Source organism: Embiotoca jacksoni, unplaced genomic scaffold (assembly GCF_022577435.1).
Source record: "Embiotoca jacksoni isolate LCO1_2020_lvr unplaced genomic scaffold, fEmbJac1.0.p SCAF_24, whole genome shotgun sequence".
NCBI lineage: Eukaryota > Metazoa > Chordata > Actinopteri > Embiotocidae > Embiotoca > Embiotoca jacksoni.
Genome location: NW_027185375.1, coordinates 2,448,053 through 2,474,555, shown reverse-complemented (window position 1 = coordinate 2,474,555; position 26,503 = coordinate 2,448,053). Strand labels below are relative to the sequence as shown.

The window sequence follows — 26,503 nt, the reverse complement described above, 5'->3', positions numbered from 1 at the left end:
GTTACTTTTCTACACTCCCTGCACAATCCAAACCAGCCATTCAACTTAGACATCCGTCACATAAAACGGTGCAGAACATGTCTTGGCTGATACTTTGTCTTTGTTTTTATATATATATACGTATATGTATATATATATACGTATATGAAGAAATGCAGGCATAAAAACAAAAGAGGCCCGCGCTGTGGCTTTAGATGTCATTAGACATCTTTGGATCTTGGTTCTTGAACGTACCATGCGGGAACTACAAATTTACCAGGAACACTTGAATGCAACCCAATATTATGACAAGATGTGTTTTTTTCTTTTGCCAGAGAGAGAGAGGGCGAAAGAGCGAGCGAGAGAGAGGGAGGCGTAGGCGTGACATCGGGTTGTCTGCTATTGTATTCGGGAAGAATGGACGTGTCTCCGTCTCCGGTGTAACGTAAACGGAGGAGAGGCGATGCCACCGTACCTGATGCTCTGCGTTTATTTGGCTTCTTGTCCTTCCTCTCCCTCTTCTTCCTCCTCCTCACCCCTGTTCATCACGCTTCCCAGGCCGTACGGGGACTGACGGAGCCCGCGCACGCACTTTCCACCCACAGGAGGAATTACACACCGATCCGAGCCGGTCCCGGATCTCCATTGGCAAACATCATCGGGTACGGGCCTGTTTATCTCATCTCTCCCATCACCTGCCTTTATTACAGCAGCTCCATCTACCAAACAAGCAGATGGCAGGAGACGCCAGCTGGACTGTGTGTTTCACTGCTCTTCTGGGGAGGTGATGGAGGTTGTAGTCACTTCTTTATTTGTGGATTGTTGACTTTATCGCCTTTATTCCAGCTGACGTGCGTCCTTATGAGGTAAATAGATCGGTAAGTGATATCAAGCTGATGGAAGTGATGCAAACGAAGACTTTAGCAGGAGAGGATTTAGTTTGCTTTTTTTTTTTATCATTCGCCCCTACATCACTGCTGCTGTGTGTGTATGACAGGTAAATTCGTGTTTGTTCGTGAGGAGGGTGTGTGTGTGTGTGTGTGTGTGTGTGTGTGTGTGTGCGCGCGCGCTAGCCTATATGTAGTGTGTGTGTGTGTGTGTGTGTTGTCTGTGCTGTGGAATCCCCCAGTGTACAAACCCAGCCTGCGTGCGCTTCATAAATGACACAAAAGGCTGTTTATGTCGCCCAATAACTGCAATTGATTCGCCACAAAAAAGAGAGAAATCATCAGATTTTGCTTTTCCTGTATTTCCCGAGAAGCCTGTTCATACCGCCAGATGTGATCAGGTTACTACATCATGTCTGAACAGAGGGAAGAAGTGTACTCGTCCATCCACACAGTTGGCCCTGGCAAAATGCAATCCGCTGCAATCCGCACAGCGGAGTAGGAATAATAAGAGGAGATAGAGGCCATGTTTGAATCGTCCTGTAGCACAAATCAAACCTTTCGGCTGCATTAACGATCCAAATGTTTCCCTGCTTCTAGATGATTCCAATGTGCAAGAAGGAGGAGAGGATTTAGAGGGATGGTCACTCAAATTGTCTCATTGGCTGAAAATGAGTAGCAGCGCTTCTATGCTGTTCATGATCCAACACTATTATAGTTTGCTGAGTAATGAGTCATATTTGTAGCTTGCTGGGAAATGGCAGTTTACTCACATGGGCTGATGGACCCTCAGCGGTGATGCTGTGATTAGGAGGAGGCTGCAGGACTATTTTAAACCACACGGTACAGTCAATACCATCCGCCACTCTATTAATGGATATAATGCAGTTTATTGATGAAGAAATGATTAACGTGCCTGTTCTGGCATCAGTGATGTATTCTGAGTTTTGGGGAAAAAAATACAAATATGAACATTTTAACTAAGAAATGTAATCTATAAGAAGTCTATAAGAGCAGTGTCACTTTAACGAGAGATACAGGTGTTAGATTACGGAGCCGGTGTGACTTCTGAAAAAAGAACACTATCTTCTTCCAAATTTATTTGCACCCGCTCTATATTCAGTGCACTCTGGGGGTTTTGTGGCTATAACTTTGATCCTTATCCCCATTACAACCCAAAAAAAACACACACTACTCGTAGATTGCTGTGTTTCAGAGACTTAAGTGTAGCCGCCTCTGCTTGCCGGTGTTTCACCAGGAGAATAGTATTTTTTTTATTTTTTTTGTGTACGTGTGTGTGCGTCTGTTCTCACTTCAAAAGTAAAGTCATGGTTTCCACGTTTGTGTCTGTGCACTGTTTCAGACTCAAACGGCAACAATTGGACCTGAAACACAAGCACACAGGTTACTACAGAGATGGGTATTTGTTTGTGGGCATGTTGCACACGTGCATTAGGAAACATGATGGCAATAAGAAGCTGCTTTGTTCATTGTGTTTGGCGGGATCACATTGGAACGATCACATGAAAGGACAATCGGTGTGTGCAACTGTTAACAAGAACTGGGCTCGGGATGTGGAATACAGTGAAATCCTTTTATTCCAAGTTTCATTGCTTGAGCAACACCTGACTTGTTTTATGTGACCACTGGTATGGGCACATCCGTGATTTCTACGTGGAGATGAGCGGAGGGCGCTTGTAAAATTTTGGTATCAGACTCTGTAAAACGTCAACAGAAACTCTTCAGTAAAATGTCCTACAGTGAAGCAATGATACTGAAGAGGTGCATTGTGGAACTTAAGCATTTCTGAGGGGCCGAAACGTTACTTACCAACACTGTCATTTTTGTGTTTGCCAGCTAGCGGTCTTCTTTTCATCCGCCACTGGTGAACGCTGGTTTATAGCAAATTTTGTTTCTGTCACTCAGTGGGAATCAGTTGGAATTGGAATATATATTACACCACTGGTGTTCTTGTACATTTAAGCAGGATGCAATCAGTAAGCAGGACCCACTCGTAAAAACATTCAAAAGAACTCCACAGTGTACCTTTAGTAGGCCTCATCTACAATGCAATCTAATAATATGACTACTACTTGTAACGATATAATTAATGATGAAACAGCAATACTTGTAGCAGCAGCGTTATCATTTTGCAGTAACAATAGGCTGTCAGTGATATCATCACCAGTACCAGCAGCAGCTGTTGTAGTATCAGTAGTTGAAGCAGCATCAGTAATAGTAACGGTAGTGCACGTAGCGGGAGGTTTTAGCAGTAATAATGCTAAGAAACATACAAGTATGTATGTAATCAGTACCTTATTAACATTTATTATTGTTAGCTACAGTAGTAGAAATAACACCAGTAATTGTAGCAATTAGTAGTTAAAGAACTTTTAGCATCAAGCACTAGGTATAGTTTAAATTAACCAGGAAGAGATAGAAATATATCTTATTAGCTATTCACTATGCCTTATAATTGTGATACAGTTATTGTAGCAGGAAAAAAAATACAGGTTGAAGACAGTATTCATCATGTCAATGTGGGAGCTATTATTATTACTGAAGGCCATTGTATAAGCACTGCAAAGGACACGACAGGTAGATAGATTCTCAGTGACCTTCTGCCCGACATGTAAAGAATTGATTCTAAAACTACACTAAGTGCATCCAGATTTAGTAAAAACATTTTAAGGTTTGTTTCATGAACACATGATGATAACTGTGTATAAAATCCACAGCTTCAAACGAGAGAATTTGTGAGTATGTGTATGTCAGCAAGATGAGGTAACAGAGCTGTGAGGCTCTTACTAAGTTAAAGGGGTCAAACTGAGAGGAGGTATGCCTGCAATAACAGGAAGAAGAGATCTAAAATAACACAAATATTGTTGGAGCTACCTGTAAAATGATGTGAAGTGTTTTTTGTAGCTCTACTTCAAACCCATTTCAGTCTGAAGTCAATTCACTTCAGTGTTTTACCTAGGATAAAGGAGTTAGTTTGCATCTAGGGCAGGATCCTCCACACAGGAATTTACATGAATTTGTATTGAACACACCAACCGCAGTTCACACTGTACCATTTTAACACAACACAACATTTGTCCCCAAAATATCAAACTTGAATTATAAAGTGTGCACATAAAATAAGCCCCTAATGCTCATTAGTCCAGTCTTAAAATATCAAATTGTTGGATCAATCGTTGGGCCCAATTTCATGTTTTTATCGTCGTCTATCCTATGGCACCTTTAAGTGGAGAAGGAAATACATTCTCAAAAGGAACCAGTCCATACAGTTCCAATCAAAGAAGCTGTATATTAGCTCAAAATCTGCTATTTACCAAAACCTGACCTATAGATCATATAGGTTACAAATTATAGGTCCCACATCCATGTAAAGTTCCATCTGCAGACATTTATCCTTAGAGTCAGACATCATCGAATGTTAAAATAACCCCTGATTTAAATAGTATTTCCGATTGGCAACTTGTACGACACAGATATAGTTACTTAAGCTGAAGTTGAGTTTCCTCCCCCCCTCTCACACACACACACACACACACACACACACACACACACACACCATTTGCTAACATTATTATTATAAGTCTGTAGCATGATGCTCGTATTAGCCTCGCAGATTTTTCTTGAGTTTTCTTGAAATTTATGACGTAGGCCGATTTCATGTCAATGGCTGGACAAAGTATAGTGAGTTTGTAACTCAGAACCTGAACTCTCAGCACCGAATCATTGCATTCAGATATTTGTAATTGTTCTAGCAGAACGCCGATACGCAGCTCTTTACCACAGTGAATAAGTGAACTCTGCGAGGGGGGGGGGGGGCAGGGCTTCTTCTACGTTTCTGACGTTTTTCAGAAATTAGACGAGGTAAACCGAAACAAAATCAGCTAAACCCAAAGTAGGTTTAGGTGAAACAAGTCTCACAACCAGCTTGTGTTTTTAAATCCAAAAACAGAGGAGAAAAACACGTAGCGGTTCCAGCCTCGGTGAGGGTCCCCTCCTGAGCGTGGGCCCCGGGCTTTTTTGTAGAATTGCATGGTTCAGAACTGCTGAGTCATTTCTGATTATCTGTATTACAAACATGATGGGACAGCTTGCAAGCAGTTGTCATATTCATTGTTGCATGGCAACATGCACGATGTAACCTTATGGGCTAACACACTTCTCCCCACCGAGCGGGGATTTGTGTGATTCCAGCGCCTGGCCATAATAACTGCTGGTCACCGGTGTCACCTGTGTGACCCCTCAGAAGTCACGACATGTGGCTGGATTTATTGTCAGCTGTTTGAATCTCTTGTCGGCTGTTTTGCTGAAGTGCTTCGTAATGAGAGGGCAGACCAAAGGTAACCTTCTCAAACTTTCTCTTTTAATTTCAGGGTCAGGACTGTGTGCAAATGTCATGTAAACTGGCTTCTGCAAAATCCAAACAGAGCTAGTGAGGAGTGCTACAGGTGCATTTCATCAGAGTCCAAGTGTTTCTCTTTTGGTTACTTTCTTGCCCTATTTACTCATTTTCTATTGACGTACTGCATCCCGGACAGCAGGGCTATTTAGGAGCAGACAGGACTGCAGGACATATACTCAGTGAGCAGTGCGCACACACACACACACACACACACACACACACACACACACACACACACACGGGGGCACAGACACACACACACTAATTATCATTAGCAGCGACATCGTGCTAAATATATAGATTTAGGTTTTTTAGGTATAGGTTTTATAATTATGGAGAGAAACATCTTGATGAAGTTATCAATGGAGCATGCTGATTAAAGTTGCAGGGTAATACGGCAAGGCTGCAATTGTGACATTGCGTACAGATGATATGATGCTGTTTGATCAATTGCACCGTGGCAGCCCTTAAATGAATACCGTGATGCTCGGGGACATGCTTGTCTTTGCATAACAAAATCAGCTATTTGAATTTTCTTGAATGTGTTGTGTCAAATGAAGTGCAAAGGGATTCTCGAGGCTACACCAGAATGAACTCACAATATGAATTAAAATATTCCTCTTTTGTTGACAACTTTGTTTAGGACCAAAATACCTTCAAAGCAAACTACTTTCCCATCCTGCTAAGCTCTACTTTGTGTTTTTGTGCTAATTAGCACATTTGAGCATGCTAACTCATTGAGCTAAATCTGGCAATGGAAAAATGTATTTGCTTGACATCGGCATGCTTATCACTGGGGGGTGTGTTGGCACGCTCACTTTAACATTAGCTTAAAGCAGAGCTGAATCTCATTCGCATCATTTCAAAGCCATCGTAATTACAGATTTAGCCTAAAAGTGGCAATTATAATTGGAAAAATGAAGTCTGTTCTGTTATATAATAAATAATTAACAACAATTATAAAAAGCACTTATGTACAACAGCCAGTAATCAGTCTTTTGAGGAGTTTTTTTGTGATTGTTGCAATAAAAAAAATCTTGAATTTGTGATGCAGTTTTATGCTTTTTTTTTTTCAGTGAACTTGCAGGATTTAGCAAAGATTGCAAGGCGATGAAAAAAAAAATACTTTTTAACCATTACCTAATGGGAAAAAAACATTTTCTCTCATGAATGTCTTGGATGCTTTATGTACATTGCCATTTAATCACGAAGTCTGTTTTCAGTGTTTTGTCGATACCTCAGCCAAGCATCAAAGCTTCTTTTTTTATATGTTTCAAGATTTTCCACTGAGATATTTGAATGCATGAATTGAAAATATTCATAAACACAGGTGGATGGAAACACACTTGGGCTTCCCATGCATGTTATGAACGCTTATGAAAGTTATTTTGCTTTGTTTCAGCCGTAGACTGAATGTGTAATGATGAACAACAAACCAAAATATCTCAGCCTGTTTTTTTTCATCATTTAAAGCACTGCATAACAGTTGCCCAAAAAAAAAAAAAGGCAGGAGAGCGAAGTTGGAAATGTGGTCTTATAACGAGACTCAGGCATGCGTTTAATTACGAGTTGTATAGACCCTTAGACTTGTTAGAAATTGTGCTTCATTTGTGCATGTTTTGATGAATATTATTTCAAAAGTATTTAAAACATATTGCAGTCAGACCGTTTTGTAAAGTAGTAGCTATAGAAAAAAAAAGCCTTTTATTTCCGTGACCAGCAATTTTTGCCAATTTACCAAATTTCACAGCAAAAACTTCACCATAGCCAATTGATGAGCAATTTTTTTGTAAAAAGATGTTGCAAAGTCAGGCCTCTTTGATTGTAACAATTAAAAATAAAAAAAACTTTGAAATGCATGGTGTGACTGATAGATACCAAATATCTGACAAATTCCCCAACATAATGGACATTTACTAGTACAATGGAGGAGTAATTTACTACTACCTGTAAATAAAAAAATAAAAAAGTATTTATTTGTAGTTGTAGCCAGCTAGGTAGGACAATGATGTACCCAACCTTAGTACCACCAACAAGCTAGGAACTAGTCAACAACGAATCTGGGAAATTCATAACTCTGAAACCTGGTCAGAATTTAATATATAAATATAAGTAAAAGCCCTAAACATGCCATAGATGATATATTTTAAAACTGAATGGAACTTAATGTAAGCCAAAAGAGAAAAAGTGAAAGAGATGGAAAGAGAGGAGGCTGTATTTGGGTTGGATAACTATTCATAACACTGGCTTGTATGATTTGTAGCCTACAGTATGAAGTGTTACATAATGTTGAAGCAGACGTGCCCTCTGGCCATCTGTCTTAGTATGAAAACCTACAATTCAATTCAAATTCGTTTATATAGTTCAACAAGTATGTTAGCGACTGTGGGGTTAGAAAAACTCCCTTTTTGACACTTTTCTGTTTATGAATTACTGTTTCATACTTTTACAGGTTTGATTACTAAAAAAAAATCTGCTCTTATTGTTACAAACAATTGGCTTTAATCATACAGTAACACACTAACCGAAAGAACGGCCTCAGCTCCAGTGACTAAGAATACACGTGAGGACAGAAGTAGAAAATCTTTATTTAAACAGGCTGAAGAGGAGCAATAGTGTGATGAGTTTTGTCACGAGGCCATAATTCACCGCCGAGTTCATTTTTCACTGGAGTAAATTTAGCTCTTTGTTCATTTGTTTCTAGAGGAGACAATTTTGACTCTTCCTTTCTGTCTCTCCTTTTTTCTTTGTCTCCCACACACTTCACACACACTCAGCCTTCCCCTGCAGTGGGCAGTTATAGATAATGAATGTTGGGAGTGAAGGAAAAGGAAACCAGGAAAAGAAAACAGGACCGCAGACATTCCGCAGGATGGAAGGGGGAAATGTGGAGCCATAGTTTGAATGATAGAACGTATAGTTTAACGGGCACTTATGTGCCTGCTAAAAAGAAAAGTAGCTTGTAGCTTATAGTGAAATCTGTTTCCATTTGATTTTTTTTCAGTTAATCCCTTAGTCTGTGAATTTTCCCACAGCCGAGGTTTCCATCCTTAAAGTTTCCATGTTGTACAATTTCAGATTTGCATTTCTTTTTTGATGATAAATCAGGAATAGGTGCTACATAAACTGTGAAAACAATTCAGTTCACGGAGAAATGCACAAAACACACAAAATGGCTATCGGACATTGTTATGTCAGTGTCCTTGTTTGAGGAATCTATTACATTAGCTCCGTCACACCAATAGGGATGGCTATCAAAATTTGATACTTATCAGAAATGGTACCAAAGCGGCGCTGGAACATTGCATTGATAAGCTCTGACGTTAACAGTTCTACTATACTGGAGCGATTACAAAAAAAAATAATTTTGTGTTTATTATGGCTACATATTCTACACATTTTATTTGACCGACTCCGTTTCTCATTAAGACATTCGTCTATTTTCTTTATTCCCGGTCACGCACAGACAACACTAAAAAATAAGATCAACCTGAAGCATTCTTTAAGATATAGATGTGTAGAATTGTGTTATATATATATATATATATATATATATATATATATATCACAGTGTTGTATCACGTGTTGTCGAGAGTTCTTCACGGTACACTTCTTAGTGGTCAGCACAGTGGTGCTGTATTGTAATGCTGTGATACACAGTCTTATGTTGCTTTTATTTGTGTTGTGTAATACTGTGTGTGTGTGTGTGTTTGGAGCCCGAGCGCTGTCCTTCCTCCTACAGGCCCTCCAGCCAATCAACCCTGCTGCTATGGACATCATTCCTTTGATCTATTTCTCTTTATTATTCTTATTCTCTCCTTCCTTTGTCCTTAGACAGCTTTTCTTTGTTTCATTTTTCTCTCGCGTGGTCTTCCTGCTTCCCTCTCCCTCCCTCCCTCGCTCCCTCCCTCCCTCCCTCCCTCCTTTCCTCCATCCCTCCCTCCCTCTCTTTCTCTCTCCATCCCCAGAATGTGGCTGTGGGTTGATTAGAAAATGCGTGGCACTGAACAGGCAATCCATCACCCTGCCAAAGCCCGCCACTTCCGTGCATGCGCTTACTGACACAAATAACACACACACGCAGCCACACACACATGCTCCTCCTCGCACTCCTCTTCCTCATTTTCCTCCTCCCTTCATCATCCACACAGATACGTACAAGATTTATTTTTTTCAGGGAGACCAGCAAAATCTCACGTGCCCCTTTTTTCAATTCCTTCCTTCACCTCTCGCTGCCCTTCAAACCCACTCCTCCTCCTCCGCCAGTTACTCCTCCCTCTCTGGCTCCTATCGCCAACATGCCTTCTCCTCCTCATACTCCTCGTATACATCCACTCATCCATCCTGTGGCAATCATAACTCTTTGGGTTTAATAAATTATCCTCGAGGTATTTCTGCTCAGATCATCTACAGTTCAAAGGTGAAACAAGATGTGTGATGATGTGATGACAGCCAACAAATCTTTATATTAAAAACCATTTGTTTCTTTTATACTTGTACAGACATTTTTTTCCTTAGGTTTTTACTTTCTGTTTCAAGTCAGCCTCCTGTTATTAGCAACCAGAAAGTATTCCTGATGTAAATGCTTGCAGAGATGTTTTACATGTATCTTAAGAAAACCATGATTACAGCCTTATGAAGTACAATTACCTGAGTTAAAATGTACATGACACATATTTTACTATCTGACTTTAGAGTTTCAAGCATTTTATGTTTAAGTTTTAATCATCTAAATGTTGCTCCTGAAGAATCACTCTATTGGCCTGAAAATAAATTGACCGCAATTATAATACAGTCCCCCTTTTCTTATATTTGGTTTTGAGACTTTTTGAGGATATGAAACACTGACACTCTCCCTGAGATGCCATCAATCAATGGAGTAGACAGTCTGGATCAAAAAATGTTTAGTGACTACTTGTCCAACCCAATTCCAAACGAAGGGACACTGTGTAAAATGAAAATAAAAACGATATGATGATTATCAAATCACGTACACTCTTATCTAACTGAAAATAGACCAAAGACAACATATCAAATGTTGAAAGAGAAATTTTATTGTTTTAAAAATAAATTTAAAAAAATTAAGCAGCAACAGGTTAAAAAAAAAAAAAAGTTGGGATAGAATCAACAAAAGACTGAAAAAGTTTGGTGACGCTAAAAGAAACACTTGGTGGAACATCTCATAGCTAATTAGGTTAACTGGCAACCGATCAGTAACATTATATTAAATAAAGAGCATCCCAGAGAGGCAGAGTCTCTCAGCAGATGGGGAGAGGTTCACCACTCTGGGAAAGACTGTGTGGGCAAATATCACAACTGATAATTTATATAATTTAATAATAACATAAGATTACAAAGAATTTGGAGATTTCATCAACTACAGTACATGATATCATAAAAACATTCATAGAATCCGCTGAAATCTCTGTATGCAAGGGACAAGGCGGAAAACCAATATTGGATGGCTGTGATCTTCGGGCCCTCAGGCAGTTAAAAACAGACTATAGTGGAAGTCACTGCATGGGCTCAGAAACGCTTTTAAAAACTATTATCTGTGAACACGGTTCATCGCTTCATCAACAAATGCTGGTTAAAACTCTTCAATGCAAAGAAGAAACCATATATAAACATGAACCAGAAACGTCTCCTTCTCTGGGCCCGAGCTCATGGACTGAGGCGAACTGGGAAACTGTCCTGTGGTCTGACGAATCAAAAATAAATCATGGACACAGCATCCTCTGGGCTAAAGAGAAGAGGGACCATCCAGCCTATTAGCAGCAGACAGTTCAAAAGACAGCATCTGTGATGGTATGCGAGTGCACATTGTTAGCATTAATGCTGAACGATATATACAGGTTTTGGAGCAAAATTTGCTGTCACCCAGACTCTGTATTTTTCCAGGAAGGCTTTGCATATTTTAGAGAAACAATGCCAAACTGGATTCTGCATGTATTACATCAACGCGGCTCTGTAGTAGAAGACTCCAGGTGCTAACCTGACCTGCCTGCAGTCCAGACCTGTCTCCCATTGAAAATATTTGCCGTATAATGAAATGGAAAATACAACAAAGGAGACTCTGAACTGATGAGCAGCTGAAATCCTATATCAGGTTAGAATGGGACCACATTTCACTTCAAAAACTCCAGGTCCCCTCAGTTTCCAAATGTTTACAGAGTGATGTTAAAAGAAGAGGTGATGGAGCATAGTGGTAAACATGCCCCTGTCCCATCTGTTTTGAAACATGTTGCTTGCATCAAATTCAAAATGAGCATATATTTTCAAATATAGTATAATTTGTCAGCTTCAACATTTGATATGTTGTCTTTGGTCTATTTCTAATTAAATATGGGCTTACATGATTTGCAAATCATTGTTGTACTATTATTTGCATTTTACACAGCGACCTAATTTTTTTTTTTAAAGGAGGCTGTATGTTGTTTGGGCAATATTCGATTTTACAATGAATCCCTTTAAGACTACAGTATGACTACAAATAAACTGAACTGTATTTTTATTAACACAAATGTCTTTGTGAACACACAGCGTTCTGCCAGTAAGAGGAAGCCCTGCCTCTGAGTCTTTTTTTTCTTCCTTTGTCTTAATCTTAATCCTCCGCCTCCGCATCACTAGCAGAGTTCAATATCCAGCCAAAGCAACACAGAGCCTGCGTAACAAAATGGCCATTGGCTCCCTAAATCTGCCTACTGCCACCCATCATCTCAATATTAGAACAATGTCACCGCATTGGGTTCATCACATGGCCAAAATTCAATCACATTATATCATGACCATGCAGTTCACTCATTGATAATGTCGTCCATTTGAGTTATCTTAGCATTGATACATTGATAAGGATTTAAAAGAATAGTTTCTAAATATTGACACTGAATAATCAAACAGGAAGGAAGAGGAGGGCGTCCAAACTTGGATTAGTGTTTTCAGTATTGTTACGTTTTTTATTCCCAGGATGATTATCTAATCTGCTCAAAGGGAGAACAGGGCTTGTAGGGCTTTGTTATGCTTTTGCATCACTCACTTTCTACCGTGTAGGTGGTCTCGCCCACTTTTGATTAATAACAGGCTTAGGCATTAAGAACTGGCTTAGAACCTGTGTGCAGACATGGGAACTGAGCTATGTTTTGACTTGTTTAAGACAAATGTCAAAATATCTAAATGAGTCATACTGTATGTGGTAGAAATGATCCCACTCCTTTCGGCATAACATTCAATATTCATTAATTTCTCTACTCTCCTGCCAGTTAATTAAATACTTCTCATTTGACATTTTGTTGGTGTAGTGTGGATATCTGTTATCAGAAAATTGTCCAATGTGTTTCAACGACCGGGCTGCAATCAAAAGCTTTAAAATGCCATTGCAATAAGGTTCTTGTCTTGAAATGAAGGGTACAAAGAGTGAACCTGTTCCACCTCTTTGTTTGTCAGGAAAAGGTTACATTTCTCTTGGGCTTTGTTAAGATTCTTGGATGTCAATTGATGGTTATTTGGTCATCAACTTTGAACATGCGCTCTTGTTTCCAGCATTGCTACTTTCTGGGCTCCGTATCACTTGCTAGAGATCATAAAGTGTAATTTATCACCTCAAGTAAAATAGAGGGGTACAATGCATGCGTCATAAAGCATTAACAGGGTTCTCATATCCAAGCATCAGTTATCTGCCTTTGTGGTAAAAGCTGGATGATTGGTCCCAATCCAATCCTATTGCGAGGGGTCAGCTGTTTTGTAAAGGCAGTGGGTCAGAAAACAAAATGCACAACTGTTGCTCAAAGAAGATGACAGTTACCAGAAGAGCAAATGTTAAATGACAGTTTCTCCTAAATTAAATGCAATGGCTATTTTTGTAAGGTTTAAACATAGATGTAAATGAATCAATAGGTCAGCATGGGCAACGTTAACACTTGATCCAGAGCACACTTGTGCAAATAAAAATTAAAGTGCAGAAATAATGTGGTGAGTTGACTTCTTAATTTTAGATGTTATTAGTTGTAACCCATTAATTCAGTTAATTTCACAGCCAAAATGCAAAATGTTGTTATCTGTTCAGCATGCATCGCAAATCAACATCTTCATGATGAATGTGTGAAAGTGGACCGAATATTTGAGATTCAGAAAGAGTAACAGGCGGTAGTCTGTCAGCCAATAATCAGTCCAGCATTAACTGACTGACTGGTATCTTAGACATGCTGTCACAAACATGTCTAAGATACCAGCTAGCACTTAACACAACTCACAACTTCAAGAGTCCCAGCCTAAACATGGATGATGTCATTAAGACCTCATTGGTTACAACTGTGTGCTGATATAAATGACAGTATTTATTGCTGTTATATAGATTAAACTATCCAAGCTGTGCTTGAAAATTTCAAAATGTCTGCCTGATAAGATAAGAACATGAACACCTGAATTTTTGCACAATACTGCACAGCTGCTAATAAAGCTGCTGTAATGGGTAATTTTCCTGTCTTTGATATGTGCTTTTTTACATACAATCTGTTGTTGGCTTTGTCAGTGTGTTTAAACCCAAGTGCTCATTTTATCTACATTTATCATCAACAATTCTCAGTCAGAAATAAGTCAAAGAATTGACTGTTTATTGCAATACTGTGAGAGTTAGTCAAAATGTCTCTACTCTTTAGGCAACAAGGTTTCTGTGTGAGAACCAATCCCCACTTAGTAAACACAGACATACAATTTAAATTTCACTCAAACCAGTCTTCCTCTTCTGCCTGAGAGTAATCACAAAAACAATGTTTACATGTGCTTAAATCACAGGCTTCACTACAGCTAACTGGAAAATGGGAAAAAAAAAAATTCTTTTGATTCACTGTTTAATTGTTCACATTCAAATTACTTTTTACTATCAGAAATTGATCCATTTGGTCCAATAATTTTTGAAAATGAGCTACACAACACAATTGTCTTATCCCCATTCAAGTTAGCAAAGGGCTCGGCTCAGCATTGTGTGAACTCATTTGGCAATGGCTTGAATGTAACGGATGTTAATTTTTATGTATTTATGTCCTAGATTATAGGTTGAAACCAACAATAAACATAAAGCATGTGAGGAGGAGCTTGTGGTTGGAGGGAGGTGTTGATCTTCAGCTGATTCTGCTATTTTTCACCAGTTTATTTTCATTCTATTCTCACCGCTATATGTTTGGAAGGTGAAGTTTTAAAGGCCCAGAATATGTGTAATGTTGTCATACTGTTCATGTTGATCCAACACATTAGCATACTGAAAGGTATTTGCAGGGAACTCTTTGACTTATAGGAGACACATGATCACATACCAAAAAAGTGGCGTATGTTAATGCGTGTTATTCTTTCCAATTTGGATGAAATTTCTGCATCAATAATAAAAAAAAAAAAAGATGCTCTGACTCTCTTTTGTTCTTGTCCCCCATCCTCCCCTCCCCAGCAGCGAGCCCCAGTTGTGGCCGGTGGGCATGGTTTTGGAGGGTAGCTCAGAGGCGCTGTGTCCCCCCCCATCTCTGGAGCTGCGCCCGTCCTGCAACAAGAGCCAGCCCTCGCCTCCTCTGGGCTCAAGCTCACAACCTCACGACGGCGTTTTCCCTGAGGACAAGGAGCCGGTCAAGTACGGCGAGCTCATTGTTTTGGGGTGAGATACTGAGATGCATGTACCGTTTTCTACATACGTCTGCCTGTACCTGGGTCAGAGCTAAAGTCTTCACTGGTTCAGTCTAATCCAGTTTTGTAGGATCTTGTTCAATTGTCTCGCATCACAAGTTTGTGGTTCTGTGGATGATCCTCTTGAGTTCTGGTGTCTTTTTTTTTTTTTTAATTCATTGATGCTGATGAGATGAGTACCTACACTAAGCCAATCAAAGTAACTGACCAATCTGAGGAACTCATCAAGCAATCATAGGGTTTTAGAAAAATCAGACCTTTACATTTACAAAAAGAATTACAAATTTAGATTTGTTAGACCACAGGACAGTTTTCCACTTTGCCTCAGTCCATCTTAAATGAGATCAGGCCCAGAGAAGGCGGTGGATCATGTTTATAGCTGGTTTAAATCTTGCCTAAGTAATTCAATTCAATGTGTTGATATTAAATGTATCATATCAGATTCAGGAGCAGTTGCATATTGTGTTCCATAGGTTTAATCTATAGACCCTAAACTTCCTAATATACTTTATGTTGTGTAAAGGACATAAAATCTGCAGTTGGTTCTGCTGTTAATTTCTCTACACTGATGATTCTCCCTTGTTTGTGAGAGTCATACAGCTGAAATTCATCCATTAGTTAATATTTTGTTTGCCAGAAAATTAATTGGCAAAAATGTTGATAATCAAATAATAGTTGTTTTTTTTGTTCATAACAATACCAACCATTTAGTGGTTTCAGTTTTAAAATACTTTACAATAATAAATGACAAAGAAAAGTATTAAACAGAATAATTTTGGTTTTTAGATTGCTTAGTGGTTAAAAACAATCAATAATCCATTAATCAACAAAATATTTGAAAGATTCCATAATACAAAAGAATAATCATCAAGGAAATATTATTAGTTGCAGCCTTAGACTCCCATTACTTCTGGGTATATCTGATTTGATTTTCTTTTGCATCAAATACTACACTTGATTAAACCAATTTTTATGTCCCTTAAATAGTTTGCGCATGGTAGGTGGGTTAATATGTTCAATATATTCTTATCTGTTGTTCAAAAGAAATATAAAATTCTATGTGGCTATGGTACAACAGGCAGATTGTATAAAATCTCATATTATGTCTGATTATAATAAAAAAAAAAAAAAAAAGTATAGAACAATTTAAATTAATACAGTAGTTATCATTGCTAACAGGGTTCAGTATTTGGCTTCAAGCCATATGTCTATAAATGCCTACATGGCCAAGGATTTAAGTGTACATACAGTCATTTTTTTGGGTAAGTCAAAATCCAAAAATATGGTTTAATATCATGCTTTAATTTTATGTATAACTTCAACCTATAATCAGTTTATAAATGCGTATCATATCTTATGTTTGATGTATTAAGGATAACGAGATCAAAACAGCAAGGTAAAAAAAAAAAAAGTGAATTTCCCTTTTAATATCTTTTCATCTAATTATTGTGACTATTACAATTCAATAAATTTTTGTTCTTGTGCTTCGCAGGCACAATGGGTCGCTTGCTAATGGGGACAAAGGCCGCAGAAGAAGTCGCCTGGCTCTTTACAAGAGACCCAAAGCCAATGGGGTCAAACCTGATGTTATCCACAATGTCTCAACTCCTCTGGTGTCAAAGGTAAGAAGTCAGTCTATATAAAGTTAATGATATATTAAACATTGTTTTAGTTACCATTAAAATGTCGGTTTAAATCAGTGAATGGCGGCATATAGGTTTTTATAGGGATCCAACTTGTGCATGTTCAACGGTAGAAACGGTAAAGCACGTTCTGTCTGGCTGTAAAATGAGTTGGCCACAGGGTACCTACACATGGAGGCCTAACTGTGGTGTTTGGTGAGACAATAAGGCAGCATTAAATAAAAGATAAGGACTGGGAAATGCAGGTAAAACTGTGTGGAAAGCTTGTGATTCCACAAGAAAAAGGTTGTACCGGCCAGAGGTCAGGCATTGTACTGTGGTCAGGTAGCCAGCATGTAGTTTGTCACTGAACTGAGAGTGATGTGGGAAGAAAATATTGATGAGGTCTATGACAAAGATGACAAAGAACTAGCGGCTGAAGTTGAGGAACAGGGGTGAAGTACAAGAGTACATCCAGTAGAGGCAGGTTATCGAGGGTTCAATGCGTGGTCAGCGACAGGGGTATTGCAGGAGCTTGGAATGAGGGGGCGGAGCCTACAGTGGGCAATAAAGGAGATAGCGGAAGCAGCTGAGTAGGGCAGTCTTTGGATGTGGTCAGAAAAGGAATGGTATTGGTGGTCACGTATACCATGTAGCCTATGATCTTGTGGCTTTAAGCCGAGATAACGTTGCCAAAGTATGTAGGCACTGGTCATACTAGTTTAGATGTTAATCAGGTAGAGTAGTATTGAGGGGAGTCGTTCTGGGACACCAGGACTGCTGCTGAGCCTTCCCGAGGTGTCGTGTGCCGATCTCGACTAAACTCCGGTGAAGGGAGATTTGCCCACTTGATAACCCCAGTGACATACTGAACACTCTCACCTTGTTGCTGAGGCTTTGTACAGGGTAGTGTCTTACTTTGGTGTATGAACATAAAATGAGTAGTGTTAAAACAGTTAGTAATATTGAGTCAGTTGACCCTTGCAGTGTTATTCCACATTAGTATGGCGCTTGATATAGTGCTAAATGGCACTCCCCTAAAGCCCCACATTTCCATTTTGTTTTTCACTGAAACAGAAGATATTACAATCTGCCTCAGCTTTACTTTGTGTTTAGTGCTACTTAGCATGCTGACACTATAAACTAATATAGTGAGAATTGGAAACATTACCTGTACATTTTTTTTTTAATCAATTGTAAACAGTGTTCATCTTAATATCCAAGTTGTTACTACAACTGAAAGCTCTGATATTAGCTATTTGACAATAAAAAGTACAAAAACAGGAGACATCTGTGCTACACAATACGTAGACCTCTTTGACATAACGTTAACCGTGCAATTTGCTCACAATCTGTGGATCATTGTGGTTGATTTTCAAATGTTTTAAATTGAATTTTCGATATATAATTGTACTAGCACCATAGATGCTCTCTTTCCATTAGATCAAGCTGATGAAATGATGGCGGTCATTATCAATTAAAGTCATAGTTGTTTCTCTGGAAAAGGAAATGTCCTCTGGGCCGATTAGCCTAGAAGCCAGACCTTCAGCTCTCCTTGCCATGTCATGTAAATAGAATCTTTTCCTTTGGCAGGCACTCAGCAACAAAAGCCAGCACAGCATCTCCTACACACTGTCACGGAGCCACTCTGTCATTGTGGAGTACACCCATGACACCAACACAGACATGTTTCAGGTCAGTGTCTGCACACACGCACGCACACACACACACACACACACACACACACACACACACACACACACACACACACACACACACACACACACACACACACACACACACACAGACACAGACACACACCTCAACCTTTAATTGTGTGACCTACCCACCGTGGGATTAATAAAGTCTTAAATCTAAACAATAGAAAAAGGGCATTGTACAACAGAAAAATGAACAATTGTGGGACATCATGTAAACATGTCATGAAAAACTACCATAAGAGGATAAAAGACGCCATCTTTTCCAACATGGTTTCTGTGGATTTCGTGGAATGGAATGCTATATTAACACATTATCACATTTAAATTGGCACAAGCTTAAATGCGTCAAGTGGCATAGTGTCTTTAATTTTTTTTACACCCAGTGTGCAAAGTACCGTGCGACAATTGGTGGGTGGTACTTCCAAAAGAAAACAGGCACAACCCACTGGATCTAACAAGAACTAGAACATGGACTGTTTCGTTCTGTATTGGTCGACTTACTCTATTTCTATTTCTCTATTTGTTTAGTGATGCAAGAATATGTTCAAGCACTTTATAAAACTTTATCTGACAAAAGTTAAAGACTTCTGTTTTGCAGGTGAATTAATTTTAAAGACCTAGTTAAAACCCCATTTTTACCTTTGTTAACATTTCCATATGGTATATACATATTCCATATGATTCCATCCTTATTTTGCATGAGGACATATTCAGTTCAATTTAAACATATCCTGAGTGTAATTAGCGGTCAATACTGTGGCTGAGCATTTCCACTTTGGAACCGCAGTCTCAAAAACACAAATTCAGACCAGGGTTTCATACATCTCATAAGGAACCATTTCTGCATGTGTATTTGATACTGTTTTTCGTGCTTCCTCTTTGGCAGCGATACTAAGTGTGGTTTCTTTCTCCCTTGACATTGTAAACTCACATTACATTTGGGCTGATTAAACATAGTAGCTGTGTTAGCTTACAAATTTTACATTTTGCAAGTTTCCATTGAACTTTTCACTGGTGCTTAATGACAGCATGCCCCAGTGGGCACCCTGTCAATTACACACGTTAAATACAGTAAATTGCATTCAACTTGAATCCTTTGTTTACAAAATATTTGTATTATGTGATTTTAAAAACCTTACTTCTAAGTGCAAATATATAGAAAATAATTAGCCACAATTTTAAGACCCCCCCCCTAAAATTTCAATTAGAAATGTTGAGGTGGTCCCGTCTGTATCATTTGTGAGAATAATCCTGTATCAAATGATAACAGGACAACATTTCACTTTAAAAACTGCTCTAATTGGTTTCCTCAGTTCCCAAACGCATACAGAGGTTGTTTTTTTTAAACAAGAGGGAAAGCAACACTGGTAAACATGCCCCTGTGCAACTCCTTTGAAATGTGTTGTTGCCATTAAATTCAAAATGGGCATATATTTTTCATATAAAATAAAATATCTCAGTTTCAACATTTAATATGTTCTTTTATCTGTTTTCAGTTTGATGTGGGTTTAAATAATGTGCGATAAGGTGTTCCTCTCTCTTTTCTCTCAGATTGGCCGGTCCACAGAGAGCATGATTGACTTTGTGGTAACGGACACAGTGGGCAGCAGCGGTGGGCAGGGCGGGGGTGCGGCGGGAGAGGGCGGGGGCGGAGGCCAGTCGGCCCAGAGCACCATCTCCCGCTACGCCTGCCGCATCATGTGTGAACGCAGCGCTCCCTACACGGCCCGCATCTACGCCGCCGGCTTCGACTCCTCCAAGAACATCTTTCTGGGGGTGAGTGTTCTCTCCCCCGTTGGTGCCGGGCTTCTCCTGGTAAAGTACACAAGAAGGAACTGATAACCATGGCGACCATAGTGAGTGCAACAGGAGCGTTATAGTCATGTCACCCATGTGTGACATCATAGCTGCGAGGACGGGTGTCACTCCATCTGAGTTCCATCACTGTTCCTCGTGTGTGTGCGTGTGTGTGCGTGTGTGTGTGTGTGTGTGTGTGTGCGTGTGTGTGCGTGTGTGTGTGTGTGTGTGTGTGTGTGTAAAACACTTGTTAGTAGTGTTAGTCATGTGTGTTATGAAAGTACTGTTCTGCTCTGCAGTGAAACAACAGGAAGTCTCTCTTCTGACACACACGTACACTGTTATCATTTCCAAACTGTGTTAGAACAAAACCGCTACAGAACCAGTACAGATTCATGCAGCTACATTATTCTCTTCACTTCACATTACTGATTCACTAAAGGTCCCGTTTACTCTCTGGGTTTAGCTTGAGAAGAGACACTAAACGGTTGGATGAAAATCATTACAGTTATCCAACAGTATTTCTGTAGCAAACATCCAGAGGACGATTTAGATGGACTGATAACATGACTTATAACTTACTAATGCCTTCTGACAGCAACATGAACGATATCTAAATGAAAGTAACGTAAACATTACATCCACATGTTGCATTAACCTTAGCGTTTGTAGTTTGCTGCTTCTTCACATTGTAATGAGTTCATAAATCTGTTTTTTTCCAAGAACCGGTGACATCAGACAATTTTTTTCTGACATACTCATAATTGATTGTAATTAGCTTCTTATTATAATGGCAGTACAACAGTCAATACATTTGGGCAGTGGAGGAAACTTTTAGCAGGAGCTGCAGTGTGTGGTTCCACACATGCTGATGGTCAATAAATAGTTTTTTTTTTTTTCATTTGTCCATTCATCTGTCTTGACCATTATTGTTTAATATTTGTTTGTTGATGAAAAAACATTTGGTCATAGCTTTCTTCTTGAAATATTCCTTATTATTTAGTTTTTGTTTTGTGCAGTAGTGACCAGAGGTGCTGCTGTATTATTAAGGTCTTCTTGCTCAGGCCTCAATAGTAAGCTACGAGCCAAGTTATTTCCTGAGTAGAGAATTACGAGGCGGCCGCATCCGTCAAATTTTGTGCCGCCTCCAACTCTCGACAAAACTCAGACAGGTGTTAAACTTGGTAGATGTAAAGTCCGTCCAAATTCCCACTCCTTCTTCTCGGTTGAATTGCACAGGGAGTATTCATCAAAGAGATGCAACGCATATCAACTGCAAGGCTTAAACTTTCCAGAAATGTCAGTGCCTCGTCTGAAGAGAGCATTGATTTTCAAGTTGCATCATATTTTATCATCGTTACACTCTCCATTTCCCCCAGCGTCCGTCTCCACACCATCTTAATTGAATTACACACGAACTTGTAACTTCATAAGTATGAAACATTTGCCAAGACATAGCAGAAACACAGCTTTGTAATGATGACTGTCACATATTTGTACACCTAACTAATCACATTATAAAGAAGAACAAATGTCAGCAGAGTAATATCTTTTGTAATTTCTTCACAAATGTTTAATCTGCTGCTTCAAAGTTGAGTCCCTAAATACTGATCTCTTCCACATGTGAAAGTAAAGACCCGAATTTCCCTTTTAAGATGATACACAGTTCAACCAAAAGTATTTTTCACTAATCCAGGTTTTTACGGTACTCGTGAACGTTGTTGTGCGTAGTAGCGACTCAAATACAGCAAATGGACTACGGAGAAAAAGTTAAGAGTTGATTGAACAATGTTGAAAAGGGAGATGAAGGTGGTGATCATAGAAGCCCGAAGAGGAGGAATGTGTAGCCGGTTGCAGAGGGAGGTGAGTCGACGAGTGGGCAGGCAGGCAGTGAAGTAATGGTGGAGCTGGACTCGCTTAACAGTGGCTGGAGCTCCCAGGTAAGAGAAGGCGTTAGTAGGCTGACGGCAGAGTGGAGGTAATCAGGTGAGTGGAGGAGTTGGCAGGCGGTTGGTGGAGCGGTGACTCAGCTGGCTCGCTGAAAACTGGCTGGAGTGGCTGGAGTGTGTGATGTAAACCAGGCAGGCAGGTGGACGCTGGGTCGAGCTAAAGAACTGTCAGGCAGTGGATCATTCCAGGGCTGGAGCAGGTATATACTTCTTAAAGGCTGGGTGACCGACACATGGTCACAAACAGCAGACACAAACACTAAGAAAGACAAGACAGGGATCCTAACAGAACATCCCCCCCCCCCCCCCACACACACACACACACTTCGCGGGAACCCTTAGACTTAGATTTAGACGTAGAATTTATTAATCCCACAGTGGGGAAATTTAGTCATCACAGCAGCAAAGAAACACAAAAAGGTGCACACAATAAGAAAAATTGTACAAATGCGTATACATAAAATGAGATAGATACAAATAATTATTTTAGAAAAAATAAGAGCAATGAATAGATATACACACACACACAAACTATATAAACAAAAACAAATACAATAAAATAAATAAATACAGCTCGGGATGAATGGAAAGTGTCAGGTGCTATGAAATGAAATGAAATGAAATGAAATGAAATGAAATGAAATGAAATGAAATACAGTGCAGCGTTATTTTAGGGTGGTGTTGAATAGTCTGACAGCCGTCGGAACAAACAACAGGCGACCCGTCAGGCTTATCAGAATGGCGCCAATGGAACTCCCTGAACATGGCAGCATTCAGGATCCAGGATCTGGGACCTTCTCAGTCAACAAGGTACTGGAGGCCCCAAACCCTGATGCACATCCAACAGCTCCCAAACCAAAAAGGAAGGAGAGAACATCAATAAGCCAGATGGGCGATAAGGGTGTCTGGCAGGAGGGCATAGTGCGCTTGAAGGTGCCTTGAGTTGAGATACATGGAAAGAGGGGTGGATCCTCATGGAACTGGGGAGCCTGAGTTGGACTATGGAAGGATTGTTGATACCCTAAATTTCGAACGTGCCAATATAGCGGGGAGAGAGTTTGTGGGGGTCTGTCGCTGACCATGAGCTAGGTTGTCCTCTAAGGACATTCCCTTGAAGACTATGTTGGTAGGTGTACTGTGGAGATGGAACACATGTTGAATCAGGAGGTCTGAGGACTCTTGAGCTGAGGGAAGCTTGGGTAAGGTGATGAAGTGCTCACTTTCATCACCTTACCCACGCTTTGTAACACCAGCCCGTCACCTTGAGAACGACTGTATTCCTTTAAGAAGGCGGTAGACCGGTGGCGAAGTCTTAAGACAATGTGGGCTCAAGGGCGATGAGGTATGAGCAAAAGAGCTGCCCAGCAGGGGGCCGATGGAAGGCTTTGCTTCTGGCACAGACTGAACAGGCGATAATGAAGGCTCGAGTGTCAGTTTCAATGGACGGACACCAAAAGGTTCTTCGGAGCCGGGCTAAGGTGCGGCGAATGCCGGGATGACAGGAGAAACGAAAGATGTGGCCCCACTCTAGGACCAGAGAGTAGGTGGAATCAGGGATGAAAAGTTTGTACTATATTCCAGATTCTTGGTCTTGATCTTATTGCACACACTGGTTTTTCCATCTTGTACAAACAAACACAACAATCATGAACTCTCCTTCTTTGATTGATTGTTCCCATCATGTTATCGTACAACATGTATGGAACATGTCTGCATACGCATAATACCCAATTGTAGGATATATAGAAGCACATGGATGGTCCTCGATAAGGGCTTTATCCAATTACTCAGGATTTAACTAACAATAGCTTAAAGTAGCTAAATACTAAAATAATACTGGAATATTTTTTTCAAATTAACTAACCAGAATTTGCAATTTTTCCTTCCTTAGTACATGCAATAGCTTAGTAACCGGCAGACGCTGTTTGGGATGGGGTGGTCTAAGCATGACATCATCCCATGCAAGATTCATCAGCACCCCTGACAACTAGGCCAGCATTCGGAGAGATAACATCAGCAACACAGACACACACACACACACACACACATACACACACACACATACACACACACACACACACACACACACACACACACACACACACACACACAACTGAGGCTTGTAATTTATAACACCCTCAGCCATCAGGACAAATATTGTCCTTTTATTTAAAATCAGGCTCTGTCATTTGCTTTTAAACAATGTGATAAATGTGATAAGAATAATTCTCCAGTTGGTATCGTTAAACTGTCCTAGAAAACAAGATGACGTTGAAAGAGCCCCAGTTGAAGCTCAAAAACATGATGTCAATATGGCATTTCCTGTACTTTAATGTATTAATGTGAGGTGGGTCACAGTCTCTCCACAGTTGATGTTTTCTCCTATTTATTTGTCTCTTCAGTGGAGCGAAAGCTTTAGTAGATACTAAAGCCTATGCTTCATGTCATCATTTATTCACCAAGTCTTTTGCCATTTTTCTAGGTTGTGTTTTACTTTTACTGACCTGCCAACTGTTTGACTTCAATCATTTGTTTTTGCTACACATGCCCGAAATTTGAGGTTGCATTCCACGAAAGCTGATTTGCTGATTTCATAATAGGTCCCTTTTTGTTCTCTCAGGGGACAGGTTTATTCTTAGACGTGGCCGCCGCTCTGTGCATTAGTCAGTACTGTAGTCATTCTGTAATGAGCTAAATATAGCAGCAGAGAAACGCTGTCTTTTTTTTTCTCACCAACCACATCTGACATCCACCTCAACCATCATTTCCCTGTTCTTCCCCATCACTTCCCTAATCTTCCGTTTGCCTGCTGTGTGTGTGTGTGTGTGTGTGTGTGTTCATGTTGGGAATCTCTCAGGAACGGGCTGCCAAATGGAGGACATCCGATGGCTTGATGGATGGCCTGACCACCAACGGGGTGCTGGTGATGCACCCGGCGGGGGAGTTTGTGTCTGACCCAGCTCCGGGGGTCTGGAGGGAAATCTCAGTCTGCGGCAACGTCTTTGCCCTGAGGGAGACCCGGTCGGCTCAACAGAGAGGGAAACTGGTAAGATCAAGAGGGAAGACGTGTACTGTTTTGTGCATACCATTACAAAGACAGTGGAATCCTGCTGCTGGTGGTAGTTCGGAAGAAGTAGAAGTAGAAGAAGCAACCCAAATCTGGTGGGTGTCAACTGTCTACGCAAGACAGTTGCTCAGCGCTGCCGTGTGGTGGTAGGGAACGGTAATGCTACGAGATCTCCTCGTGCAGTGCACTGCACCCCTGCAGAGATGTTCCCGGTTGAACAAAACCCACCAGTATGTCCCGTAATAAACCATTCATTCTAGGGCTACACTAGTTGATACTGACATGGGTACTAAGTGGGTGGGTATTTATTTATTCATTCATTATTAGCCCCAATTCAATTTAGATGTGCAGATATGCAGTGCTCGTGTATTTTTCTTGTGTCGTTTTTAATCGGTCTTTGAATTTGTGCCGCACTTTGGGCAACCTTTGTTGTATTTAAATGTGCTATATAAATAAAATTACTCGACTTGGAAAAAAAAAGCCAGATAAGCACATTTTCCATTTGATAATGATATCCTTCCCCCCCCCGCCCCCCCAACATTCCCCACTACTTTTGCTTCCTCTGTTCTCCTCTTTAGGTTGAGAATGAGTCAAACACCCTCCAGGACGGTTCTTTGATTGATCTGTGTGGGGCAACCTTGCTGTGGAGGACCCCTGCCGGATTGCGCCACACCCCCACCCTCAAACAGCTAGAGTCCCTTCGCCAGGAGCTGAACGCCGCCCGGCCTCAGTGTCCTGTGGGCTTCAACACCCTGGCCTTCCCCAGCCTGGCCCAGCGCGAGATCGTCGACAAGAAGCAGCCCTGGGTCTATGTCAACTGCGGCCATGTACACGGATACCACAACTGGGGCTACCGCAAGGAGAAGGGTCCCGCCGGCCCCGGGGGCACAGCACCGGCCAGCACGGGGGAGAGAGAGTGCCCCATGTGCCGGAGAGTCGGCCCCTACGTGCCGTTATGGTTGGGCTGTGAGGGCGGATTGTACCTGGATGCTGGGCCACCCACTCACGCTTTCTGTCCCTGTGGCCATGTATGCTCAGAAAAGACAGTGGTGGGGTGGAGCCAGATCCCATTACCCCACGGCACCCACGCCTTCCATGCTGCCTGCCCCTTCTGCGGCACCTGGTTGACAGGGGAGCAGGGCCACATCAAACTCATCTTCCAGGGCCCCGTCGACTAAAGCCCGGACCTTAAAGTCACTCAGAGCAACGTGTTGATGGATCGGACTGAACAGGCCCTGATGACTAAAGACTGCTCTAGAAACAGGACGTACTGACGCAAGTACAGGAAAAAGAACTGTTACCATGATGAACTGAAAGTTACATGCAATAGTAGATGCCAAGACTTCACATGGACTATGTGGTGTATGGACAATATGTAAATAAATTGTGTTGAAA

General features: G+C 40.6%; 1 protein-coding gene across 4 annotated transcripts; it reads left to right on the top strand.

Moving 5' to 3' along the window:
• Positions 1–424: 424 nt before the first annotated feature.
• On the top strand, positions 425–26,503 carry peli3 (pellino E3 ubiquitin protein ligase family member 3). 4 transcript variants are annotated; one of them, XM_069159035.1, is made up of 7 exons: positions 425–641; positions 14,723–14,923; positions 16,445–16,574; positions 18,168–18,269; positions 19,847–20,071; positions 24,899–25,087; positions 25,687–26,503. In XM_069159035.1, the coding sequence occupies exons 2-7, from the start codon at positions 14,751–14,753 to the stop codon at positions 26,284–26,286; spliced, it is 1,419 nt and encodes a 472-aa protein (XP_069015136.1). In that variant the 5' UTR covers positions 425–641; positions 14,723–14,750; the 3' UTR covers positions 26,287–26,503. The 4 variants fall into 4 exon arrangements, with proteins under 4 accessions (XP_069015136.1, XP_069015134.1, XP_069015133.1 ...); XM_069159033.1 differs by having other exon boundaries at positions 555–641; positions 14,726–14,923; XM_069159032.1 differs by lacking the exon at positions 425–641 and adding an exon at positions 685–845.

Coding starts and splice junctions, on each gene's coding strand:
- peli3 (XM_069159032.1), top strand. Junction 16,575..18,167: donor CAACTCCTCTGGTGTCAAAG/GTAAGAAGTCAG, acceptor TTCCTTTGGCAG/GCACTCAGCAACAAAAGCCA. Junction 18,270..19,846: donor CCAACACAGACATGTTTCAG/GTCAGTGTCTGC, acceptor CTTTTCTCTCAG/ATTGGCCGGTCCACAGAGAG.